Here is a 12,168-nt window from a genome sequence, read left to right on the forward strand (position 1 = left end):
AGACAATATTCTCGGATTTTAAGACATTCTTCATCCTGTTTCTGGGCTTGCTTTATTTCCTGCAACTTTCTTGCAGTAAGTGGTAAGTGCTGAGCGATTAAGGACGTATGTGCTTCCATCTCCTTGATTAAATCTAAATCCTCTTGTTGTTGATGGTATACATGGCAGTGTGTCTGCTATTGTTTGACATTTTCATACACATACTTTGTGATGGAGTCATAAATCATATTGCGCTGATCTTAATCTGAACAGCTAGATTCTGGGCGGCATCCTTGCAATTTCTTTTGTGTTCAGAAGAGTGACTAGTGGTTTATGGTCTGTTTTGATTTTGAAACGTAATCCCGGGACATAGTCTGAAAATTCTTTACACACCCATGTTACCCTGGCCTGTCTCAATCCTGTACAATCCTGGTTATGGAGTTTTTTCAATGATTGCCAGACCCTTCTGTTGGACCTATATTCTCTCCCTGGGCTTCAGCACTGGCAACTCGCGCTCAATGCTTGTGATTAAAGATCTGAGCCTGGTTGTTTCCCACTCCTTCCTCACGCTATTTTACCCACTCATGGTCATTCATGGTGATATTGGGTTTGAGTTTTTGTGCTTGGCTGCTTACGGCACAAGAAAGACAATTAAAAATCATTTCTTCTATATAGCAAGCAATGCCTGGCCACCAGACTGATTGCTGTTCTCTTGCATGACATTTTGCTGTTCCTAGAAGCCCTTGGTAAAGTCTTTGAAGAATATCAAACTGAAGTGTTCTTGATATGATTATTCTCTCATTAAAGACTAAGAAGTTGTCAATGACTGTGAGCTGTTTGCACTGTTCTAAGTGCTGCCGTAGTATTGGATTCATGGGGATATCATCTGGCCACCATTCCAGATAATATTCTTAGGCTTTGAGACATTCTTGCATTGCTGGGCTTTTTTTATCCTCTGCAACTTTTTTGCAGTAGCTGGTAAGTGCTGAGTGATTAAAGATGCACAAGCTTCAACCTTCTCAATAAAGTGTAATCCTTTTGTTTGGTTCCTTCTGATGGCATTCATGATGTTGTGTGTGCCATTGATTGTGGCTTCCTTTGCACATACTCTGAGGTAGAGTCATATCTCATCAATCTTAATCTAAACCATTGGATTCCATGTGGCATCTTTGCAATTTCTTTCATGTTCAGATGTGTGACTCATAAATTATGGTCTGTTTAGATTTTGAAACATAACCCCACAACTGTCTGAAATTTTTTGCACATCCATATCGTTGCTAATGCTTCTTTTTCTATCATGACATAATGTCATTCTGTTTCTGTTAGTGACATAGAAGCATAGTAGACTGGTCTACACTTGTTGTCTCTCTGCACTTGAAATAAACTGCCCCCAGACCTATAGATGATGCATCCAATGCTACTATGGTCGGTAATTCTTGGTCATAATGTGCCAAGATTTGAGAAGAGATTAAAAGTTGTTTCATCCTTTCAAAAGTGCCTTTCTAGTCTACATTCCAGCATCACTGTTGACCCTGATTCAACAGCTGCCTCAAGGGCTCATTGATCTCTGCTAAATTTGGTAGGAACTTGCCTATTTGGTTAACCAGCCCGAGAAATCCTTGAAGCTCGTTTATGCTCCTGCATTGGGGAAATACTCTGATAACGCTTGTTTTTGTGGATCAACTGTGATGCCAGTGCTTTGTACGAAATGACCGAGAAACCTGATCATAGGTTTGATAAGCTCACATTTTTCATTCAATGTTAGGCATATAAGACTCTCAGGACTGCTCTGACTCTGCAATCATGCTCTTCTGTCATGGAGCCATGTATAATTATGCCCTCCATATGGCATATTACTCCTTCCATGGCATCTAGAATGTAAGACATTGTTCTCAAGAAAATTTCTGGAGCAGATACTATTCCAAAGGGCAATCTATTGAAACAATAACAACCAAAGGATGTTATAAATGTGGTCAAAAATCTGGATTCTTTGTTCAGAAGCAACTGCCAAAATCCACGGTTTGCATCCAATTTGGTAAGTAATGCACTCTTGGCTAGTTTACCAAAGCTCTCATCCACTGAGGCCGTCGGATGGATCTCAAGTTCCACTGATGTGTTTAGTTAAGTTAAATCCACAAGGATTCTTGTAGAGCCATTTGGCTTTTGGACAGTAACCATTCCTGAACACCATTTTATTGGCATGGTGATCTGTGAGATAACCCTTTGCTGCTACATCTTTTCAATTCATCCTTGACTTTGTCCAAGAGTGGGTGAGGGACTTTCCTCAGTGTATAGAGACAAGTTGGCTCATGGGGTGATAGGGTACATGCTCTTTAACTTCCCTCCCCTTGAAAACGATTTTGGAAATTCATTTCAAAATGTGCTGCTGTAGTTCTGATCAGCAACTTCATCCTCTTTATAGATTAATTTCAGTTTTGGGCATGCCTTTTGCTTTGTAGAGAGAATTCTTGATTTTGAATGACATAGAGGTTTGAGGATTTCTTGGTCTTTATGATTAAGGTTTGCCATGAGTTGGCCTTTCACTTCTCAAGTTGTCTCAACAGGACCTTGTAATTTGATAGATGAGGGTTACAATGTAATTTGTTTCAACCATTTAACTTAATCTGAGAAACAGGAACCCCTGCTCCTGTGTCTAGTTTAAACTCTGTGGGGTGCCCATCCACTTCGTGTTTAATATTCCATTTCTTATTTTCAGTATCATTTACCATTCCCAGGAAGGCTAATTCCTTTGCTTGTGGTTCTTCCATATCTTATATGTGGCTCGGCTGTAAAATTTTCTCCCCCTTTTTACAGGTGGTCGGTGTATTTGAATGACAAACAATTTTGAAATGGCCTATTTTTCCACAGTTGTGGCAATCTGCCCCCCTCACTTCCCTGCTAGATATTCTTCTCTTGTGGTTTTGTGATTTCCGCTTGTGTGGTCTGTTCCAGCCGCACCAAAAACATTTCAAAATGGCAGTTGGCATGCTTTTCCCCATTTTGCTGGGCTTAGACTTTGGTGCACTCTCTTTCTTATGACCTACAAACTGAATGTTCTCACCCGATCTTCTCCATGGGTCCCCTCCTTCCCCGTGAACAAACATCCAATTCTGTTTCATGGGTTCCATTTGCCTTGCAATCTATACTGCCTTCATGAGTATTAAACCCTCTCTTGTCTGTAACGCTTCATCTAGGACCCCGACTACAACTCTGCCGTGAATCAGCTCATCCTTTAAAATCTCTGTAATAATAGTTTCCTGCCAGCCAATAAAGATTATTGATGAACAAATCCATGCTTTCGCTAATCTTTGCTTTCCTTTACTAAATTTAGCCCTCTCTATTATTGAATCCTGATGGACACTGAACTAAAAATTGAAAGCTTGCAGGACTTCTTCATAAAAAGTTGAAGTCTCGTCAACCCCCAGCCTTGTTATCATGCAATCAATGATAGATTTTATTACATAAAGTAGTGTACTGACCCGGCCTTTCTAATTCTTTTTTGTGTAATCCTGAAACAGTTCGGTACCGTGTGAGACCTTTTCTCCAGTTGTCCCAGTTCTGGGCTTGTTGCGAGCCTTCTGCACTCATAAATGGTTCTGGGAGTGGTAGTGTGGATTCCCCGTTTCTGTTGAGCCTGGGAATTGTTCCCGCTTCTGTGTTGCTGCTTACTACTTCAAGCCTGTGCCCACTTCTTCCACTTGGACGTCTTCAACAATGACCCACCTGCAGGGTTTCATTGTTGCCTTCCAAAACTCCTTTCCTCTGGATCTCCAAGCACACTCAACCATCATCTTCCAAGCACAATTTCAGACCTTTGGCCATGCAAAGCAGAACATCACTGCTCTAAAGAGGTACCTTTGCCACAATGGCCCGCAGCACAGAGTCACCAACCTTCGGCTGACTTCTTGGATCTTCAAGGCTGCTTTTGTACCCACTTCATTTAAAGTCTGTTCACTGCAGCTCTTTCTTGAATTCTTACTCTGCTCTTTTCTCTAAATTCACTTAAGGAACCTATTTCCATCCCTTAGCTTTGACCTTTACCTGGGACCTCTCCCTGCCTTCCTCCCTGGCTTGATACCTTCTCCCTGTCCCCCTCCCGTGTCCTGCTCCCTGGGACACACTCACTACGATGGCGCTCTGTCTCAGGTCATCTGCTGTGCATTTTCACGCCATTCTGCTTCTTTTCTACTGCACAGGCACGCACGGCAGGTCCCTGGCCTGAAGAACATAAAACTGACTCAACAGCGCACGTGTGGCCATTTCCCGGCCGGCACATGCACAAGAGGCCCGAGGTTCTTCAAGAACTGGAGCTCCTGACCTATGAACTAAAGGAAGTGACTTTACATTTCATCCTAGGCAATTAGGGATTGCCAATAAATGCTAGCCTAGCCAGGGATACACACGTCCCGTGAAAGGATTAAAAAAAAATGTGGACCTCTACACAAAGTTGGAGCTTTTCTTCCTTCCAGATCTCTTTCCTCTCAGTTATGTGATCTGACATCATTATTATATCAGCATCATGTATGCTTCTTATGTTAGCCCTTTACATCTTGTACTTTACGAAATGTCAAATTTGCACTGTTAGTTTACATACTTTTCTAAATTTTATGAATATGTTATATTCTTTGGAAATAGCTAATCTGATTAGGTCAAAATAGTGGATCTACCGAGCATTGTGCAAGAGCAATTGCTGTTCTTCCAGCCTTGATATCATGGCTGTGAGGAATTAAATATAGTGTTTGGCCCCTCATTACATATGTTTTTTTAAAATTGTGACACATGCCGCACCTCAAAAAGACTAACAGCTAAGCAACTTCTGTGGAAGTGTTGCAAAGTATTTTAATGTGTACTCAATGTGATGTAAAGGTGGAAAATGTAGCCAACAGTTACAGACATAGAAACCCAGTTGAATATGTAACTGTAACTATTATTAATTTAAAAACAAATTCCACTTCAAGCTGGATATCAAATTGATACACAGACATCTTTAATAAAAGGTAAAAGAGTTATACTATCTGGATAGAAACCAGAACACTGAAAAATCTGCTGCATCTATGCTCAACCCACTGCACAGTTAGCTCTTTAACATCATACTGGGTGGACACACTGATAATCACATCAGTAATGGAGAAAATACCAATGTAACCAAAATTGATTTTTACATAAAAACTAACTAAAAACTGTTTATGTTCCACAGAAAGAGGAATAACTATTGACCTTGTGCACAGCATTCTGGTTTCACATATGAGTGGATGGTTTCTATTTAGCTGCAATTGCAACCTGTGGGAAGGAGATGGTGCAGATTGTAGTCACTATGCCACTCAGGGACAGGGCAAGGAGGTTATCATTGCTTTTCTCGCTCTTTGTGCTCATCAGGTGTTTTGTTTTTAAACAGCAACGTTCTTCTGATGCTGGATATTAGAAATAAAAATAGAAAATACTGGAAATACTCAGCAGGTCTGGCACCATCTGTGGAGAGAGAAATTGAGTTACTGTTTCGTCAGAACTGGAAAAAGTTAGGAACAGGTTTTAAGCAATTGTAGAGGCAGGGAAGGGGGGAATACAAAAAGGAAGGCATGAGAGATTAAATCACAAAATGGATGATGGTGCAAGGTAAAATGAGATGGTAATGGCACAAGTAAAGAAACTAAAGATAGGTCTCGGGGAGGCGTAAGTGGAAACAACAGAATAATTAACAACAGTACCATCCCCAAAATATGCAGGCAAGATTATGCTCTGAAACTGTTGAAGTTAATGTTGAGTCCTGGATGTTGTAAAGTGCCTAATAGAAAAATGAGGTATTGTTCGTTGAGCTTATATTGAGCTTCATTAGAACAGTGTAGGAACAGGGTGAGAGTGGGAACGAGTCATAAGCTCAAAGTCACATTCGCAGACTAAATGGAGGTGTTCCGCAAAGCGGGCGGTCTCTCCAGTGAAACGGGATTCGCATCATGAGCAACAAGTGCAGTATTCAATATTGACAGAGTTGCAAGTAAATCACTGTTTTACCTAGAAGGAGTGTTCGGGGCCCTGGACAGTGAGATGGGAGGAGGCAAAAGCTCAGGTATTGCTGTGCTTGCATGGTGCTATGGGAAGGGGCTGTTGGGAGTGATTGAGGGGTGGACCAGGGTCTCATGGAAGGAACGGACTCTTCAGATCACTGAAAGGGATTGCAAAGATATATTTTATGGCCACATCATGCCAAATGTTCTGGAAATGGCCGAGGTTGACCCTTTGAATGTGGAGGCTGCTGGGATGGAAGGGGAGGATAAGGGAATTCTATGGTAGCTCTGTGCGGGAAGGGAATGGGTGAGGGCAGAAGTGCAGGAATTGAAATAGACAGGGTCAAGGGCCCTGTGAACCACGGTGGAGGTGAACCACAGTGGAGGTGATCCTCAGTTGAGGAAAAAGAAAGACATACCAGAAGTGCTGATAGAGAAGGTGGCATTGTCAGAGCAAATGCAACGGACACAGAGAAACTGGGAGAATGGAATAGAGTCCTAAGTTGAAAGAAAGAATGAGAGAGTTGCATTTACGTAGCACTTTTCATAATCACTGGACATCTCAAAGAGCTTTACAGCCAATGAAGTACTTTTGAAGTGTAGTCACTGTTATAATGCAGGAAATGTGACAGCCAATTTGTGCACAGTGAGCTCCCTCAAATGGCAATGTGATAATGACTAGAGAATCTGTTTTTCTGATGAGGGATTGGTCAGGACACTGGGAATAACATGCCTGCTTTTCTTCAAAATTGTGCGATGGTACCTTTTACCTGAGAGGGCAGATTGGGTCTCAGTTTAACACCTCTTCCGAAAGACAGCATCTCAGAGGGTGCAACACTCCTTCAGTACTGCACTGGAGTGCCAGCCTTGATTTTTGTGCTGTGTGGTGTGAGGAAGTGTTGATCAGATAGCTGTGGAAGTCATTGGGCTCCTAGTGAATATTGCTCAGTAGCCTATCCTCAGAGAGATGGAATCAGATAAAGTGAGAAAGTGAAGACGCTGAGATAGACCATGTGAAGGTGAGAGAGGGATAGAAATTAGATTTGCTCCACTGGTTCTCCGAGGATATCATGCCATCATCCAAATTATCCACAGTTTCCCGGTTTTTCATCCATCTGTTGAGATCCTTGATCTAGACCCCCAAGTTGTTGGTAAGATCTGGTCAGGGACCAGTAATGTTTTGTTTAAAGTAAACAAAGTTTGAGATTCAAGACACTTGCTCAGTGAAGAAAGCCAAAAAATTCCACAGGTTTTGAACCAACAAAAATACATTTTACAATACAAGGTCAGAAAGATAAAACCATTTTCAATCTTGTTCTCTAACATTCAGGATTAATATGAGGTACAAACTGCGATTGGACACACCGCACTGCACAATAAATGCCAATGTGATCAAAATAGATTCCCTGGATTTCTCAACAACCCACCCAGACATCAGTAACATTGTTAGTCAACTAATCTCACTGAAACTTCATCTCTCTCATAAGGGTTTCCAATCTTCACCTTAGAAGATCTCACCTTGGAATTCTCTCCAAAAGTCACTCCAACTTGGATGGCATCAACAACGGCCCACATTGCAGGGTTTCAATCTCATCTCCTGATTTTCTGTTCCCCTGGATTCCCCAGTATGCACTCAAGCACCACCTTACAAGCACAAGTGCAGCTCTTCAGCTGTGCTGAGCAGAACACTGCTCCAAAGGGGTACCTTTGCCCCAACAGCCTGCAGCAAAGATTCACCAATCTTCGGCTGCCCTCTTGGATCTTCAGGAGTTCATCTGAGCCACCTTCACTTACCAGAGCTTTCCTCCAGCACTCTTTGCTTAAAGCCTGACCCCTGTAGCTGTTTTCTTATTTGGAGCCTGTTTTCTCTGCTCCTCTCTTTTTTTAACTGAACGGGGAGCTTTCTCCTGTCCTTTTCTCTTCTTCCCTTTGGAACCTCTTTCACAGTCCCCTCTCCCTGCCCCCTGCCCGGGACACTAATCTTCTATGGCGCTCCTCTTCCGATCACCTGACCCGTGTTTTTGCACTCTTTTTTTTCCTGCACGGGTGCACAGGGCCCAAAGAACATAAAAATTGTCAAACTGTGTATGTGCAGCCCGGTCCTGGTCACATGTGCCTAAGATCCGAGGTCTGTCAGGAGTTGAAGTTCCTGACCTCCCGCTGTCCAGCGAGGTAAGTATAATTTTCATAACACATCTCTACGACCAATCATAGCATCCCCTTGGTTGCATCCAAGAACCTGGGAGCCTCCTCTCTTGCCTGTTGCTCCATTTGGTGTCCTTCTTAAAATCAGTAGCACTATATTGGTGAGCAGTTTCATCGGAGAGACAGAGACAGGCTACCCTTAAGAGGTGTTTGTTAGCCAATAAACATATACTAGTCATCCACACTGTTGTGCTCCCAGTTGTGCATTTAACCTAGCAGCACCATCGATTACTGTTGGCTGAACATTACAATCATTCAAATGAGAAAGTAATGCAAAAGTTTGCATACAATCTGCCTCTACAGGATTGGACATGGGGTAATCGTACATCATGACCTCTCCACCTGCCAATAACAGAAACAATCCTTCAAATAACTTTTAACCTTCAAACAACTAAGAAACAATCCAATTTTTATTCCAATGTGTTCAATGTATAATTGCTCATTTAGTTGAACGGTGAATTTATTCTTGAAACATCCTTGCACTCTCCCTAGTTTTCTGAATGTTTGGGAACCCATTAGACTGATTATAGCAGACCTGATGCAATCTTGCAAAACAAAGTTCCAATCTTCTTTCGTGGTCTGAACACAACAGTAACTTCATTTTGATATCAAATAAGATTTGTCAATGAAGCACATAAGGAGACATTAGGACAGGTGACCAACAGCGTGGTAAAATCGGTTTCAAGGAATGTGTTATGGACAAGGAAGAGAGGAAAACTGAACTCCTTTATTTTTCTCCCCATTTGTCCGTAAGCAGAAGTGTATTAATTTTTGAAATAGTCTGTGGTGTGGTTTCACAAATCCTCTGTTTAAGAAGTCAATTTTAAAGTGACTCATAACAAACCCTCCTTAAGTTTAAATCAGAAGTATTGTTTATTCATACATGGTCATCACAACTGCACATACACACACACAAGCACACAAGAAGGGAGATAGAAAGGAAAAGAGTTTTACAACTTGGAATAATTTTAAGCAAACAAGAAACAAAGATATGGATATTAATTCATGTGAATGTCAGAGTCCAGAATGCCAGAGTCCAGTGAGGGTTCCTTCACGTAGGAGTTAAAGTTCAGGTGATTCAGCTTGCTGAAAGCAAGGTTTGCCGAATTCCTTCAAAGTTGATGATGATACAGCAAGATGAGTTTGGTACACAGAGACTTGGTCCACTCTACAGGCGATGGCAGGAATCTTCCAGAGAAGCAGGCTTCGAGGAAGTTTAGACTCGAGGCAGTCTTTATTGTCAGCCTGGAGTCTTTCTTTGGTGTTCACAAGGTGGATGTTAACAGCTGACTGCCCTCAGTGTCCAGGAATGTAACATTAAAACTTTCCAAAGGCCAAAGGAGCTTAGGTCATGTGGTGTTGCCCATTGATGAGTCAGTTTCAGGTTAACAACCAGTTTCTATGTCTCTGGTCATAATCCATTATTCACCTTTGGAGATAAATGGTGGCTATCAATGTTTCCACAGGTATAAGGAGTTTTGATGGCTCTCCCTTTGTTATAAATACAGGCTGGGGTGACAGGCCTTCTGCTGCCCCCTTGTTTCATTGATTGTGATGGGTCCATACACGATAGGTGTGAGATTCCATAAGGATGAGGGTTAAGCTTTCTCCTAAAATTTTCCTACTGTTATAAGTTTCCAGGACTGTAACCAACTTGCAAATCCTGTCACCTGTAGCAGCCATGTTTTTTGGTGCAGCAAAGTCCATTTTAAATAAGTAGAAAGGTTTGATTTACACAGTTTATGATCTCTTTCATGTCTTAGGGATATGACAAATATAGTAAGGGAGAGAGATAGAGAGGCGGGTAGAAAGACAAACATAATGCAAATGCTCCATCACTGATTGGAACCTTGAATCCAAGTTAGAACACAAGATTACCATTAACTATAATATTGAGTAATAAATAGCTAATGACATTTCCTGCAATTGCATAGCACAATACCCCATTTTGCATTCTCCATTACAGAGGTGACCAGATCTTTATCTCATTCTTTATTTGTAGTAGAATTATTTAGTGAAGGTTTGCATAAACATGTCTTTCCTGGCTGTTAATAATAATAACTAATGTCTGCAGATTCCATTTCATTTGTTTGAAGGAGTTATTAATCGCCTTCCAATTTAAACTCATGATTTTTGGAATATATTTTATAATGTGACAGGAATCACTGTACTGTGTATGTGAAAGAGAACTTGCTCTAAGTCCAGAGTACTACTTATATCAAAATGCTTCTTCTTCTAACTGCAGCTGAATGTGGGACATCTATAACAAGCAACGAGGGAATTCTGCTGTCCCCCAACTATCCTTTGAACTATGAAAACAACCATGAATGTGTGTACAGTATACAGGTGCAAGCAGGCAAAGGGATTAATATTTCAGCCAGAACATTCCATTTAGCAGAAGGAGACACTCTTAAGGTATGAAATGATGAAGAAATTGAATATTTGTGAATATTTTCATGTCACTTTGAATCTTGTGTCTTTTCACTAAAATTATTGAATAACCCTTTTTTAAATTCAATGTTAATGTAAGGAAATGGTCCTGAGCATAAAAAGTGCTTGTGACAAGATCCATTTCCTATTCTTCTATAACAACAACCAATAAGCTCACCAACATTAAACTGCTTCTAAATTGGCACGGCTGCACAAAGACTGATCTTCGAACGGTGAGCCCTTGTGTGCAATGCTTGATTGGGTAAAACTGCTTTAAAGCACATTTTCCTTCCTCCATAGTTGCCATGCTGAAGACAAACATTTACCCTATCGATTTTTTTTCTCTGTTATCTGGACCTTATGCTGCAATAACATCAGCTCTTATGTGACGTTATTTGCATCAAAATACTGAACAATGAATTTCTCCAAATGTTGAGAAAAAAAAAACATCAGGGTCCTTAGCACTGAAGGCCAATGATGCCCCTTAAGAATAACTTCTCCCTCTGTTCCAACCACAGGGCAGCTTCATAAAATTGGGGCTTGCAAGAGGCAAAGAATACAATTCTCATAAAATCTGTTGTGAGGATGGACTGAAAATTTAGTCTACTGCACCTGTATCACATCACCACTCTGAAACTATTTTACAGGTAGTTAGATTTTAGGTTTGAGCATCAAATAAATGTTTGAAAAAATGGAATTTAAAGGTGAAAAAAATACACATTTTTTTAGAATCTGAAAAGTTAGCTGAAAGAAAATATCATTTGTTTATTACACATCTTATATTTTCGTAAGGGAATGATTACTTCCTCGTGATGTGTATAGGTACAAACCAATTTAAATGAAGACTATTCTACATTTTTTTCCCAAGGGGAATGTTATTACATATGAGGAAAATTTAATTATAAAAAATGCTGTTAGGAAAATAGCTACATCTCTTATGCCTACTGGGTTTACTACAGAGCCTGGCAAAAGTAAATGATTGAATGTAAAGATGACATATGTAAACTTATTTAATGTTAATTAAAGGCAAACCTTCCACAATGTACAAGATTCTATTACAAAGCATCAAGATTAGGAGATTTAGCAACTTGACACTTGATGGAAAAAATCTGTTTGAAGAAAATTTTAATTTGAGGTTATAACATATTTCAATGACACAGATAGAACTGATCGTGTGACAGTTAATTGACACCATCACCACCATCATATGACAATGCAGTTAACGGCTGTTATGAAAGCTTTAAATAAACTGGTCAGCCCAATTTCAATTTATATAGCTATGAAGTAGACAAAGACAAACAGAGAGAATGTTAAACCAACTGAAAACATTCTATCCAAACCTGAATGTTTAGCTAAAATGAAGGCACTTTTTGATTAAATGAGCCATCTTCCATCATATGGGTTAGCCAGGCACTGTTGTATAATGGCAGAAACATCATAGTGTGCTCCACACAATGGGACTTACTTTCACTTTGAGCAGATATTGCGCATGATCGCATTAGGCAATCACACTGCCCACCTGATATCCTCATATGAGATACGAGCCATTTTG

General features: G+C 40.5%; 1 protein-coding gene across 1 annotated transcript in view; it reads left to right on the forward strand.

Moving 5' to 3' along the window:
* Nucleotides 1-12,168, forward strand: part of csmd3b (CUB and Sushi multiple domains 3b) — a 2,128,577-nt gene that overhangs the window by 1,612,914 nt on the left and 503,495 nt on the right. The window contains exon 22 of the mRNA XM_078541225.1: nucleotides 10,432-10,601. Within this exon, the coding sequence (XP_078397351.1) occupies nucleotides 10,432-10,601 (170 nt within the window). The remainder of the gene's footprint in view (nucleotides 1-10,431; nucleotides 10,602-12,168) is intronic.

Source organism: Cetorhinus maximus, chromosome 4 (genome assembly GCF_964194155.1).
Source record: "Cetorhinus maximus chromosome 4, sCetMax3.hap1.1, whole genome shotgun sequence".
Lineage (NCBI taxonomy): Eukaryota > Metazoa > Chordata > Chondrichthyes > Lamniformes > Cetorhinidae > Cetorhinus > Cetorhinus maximus.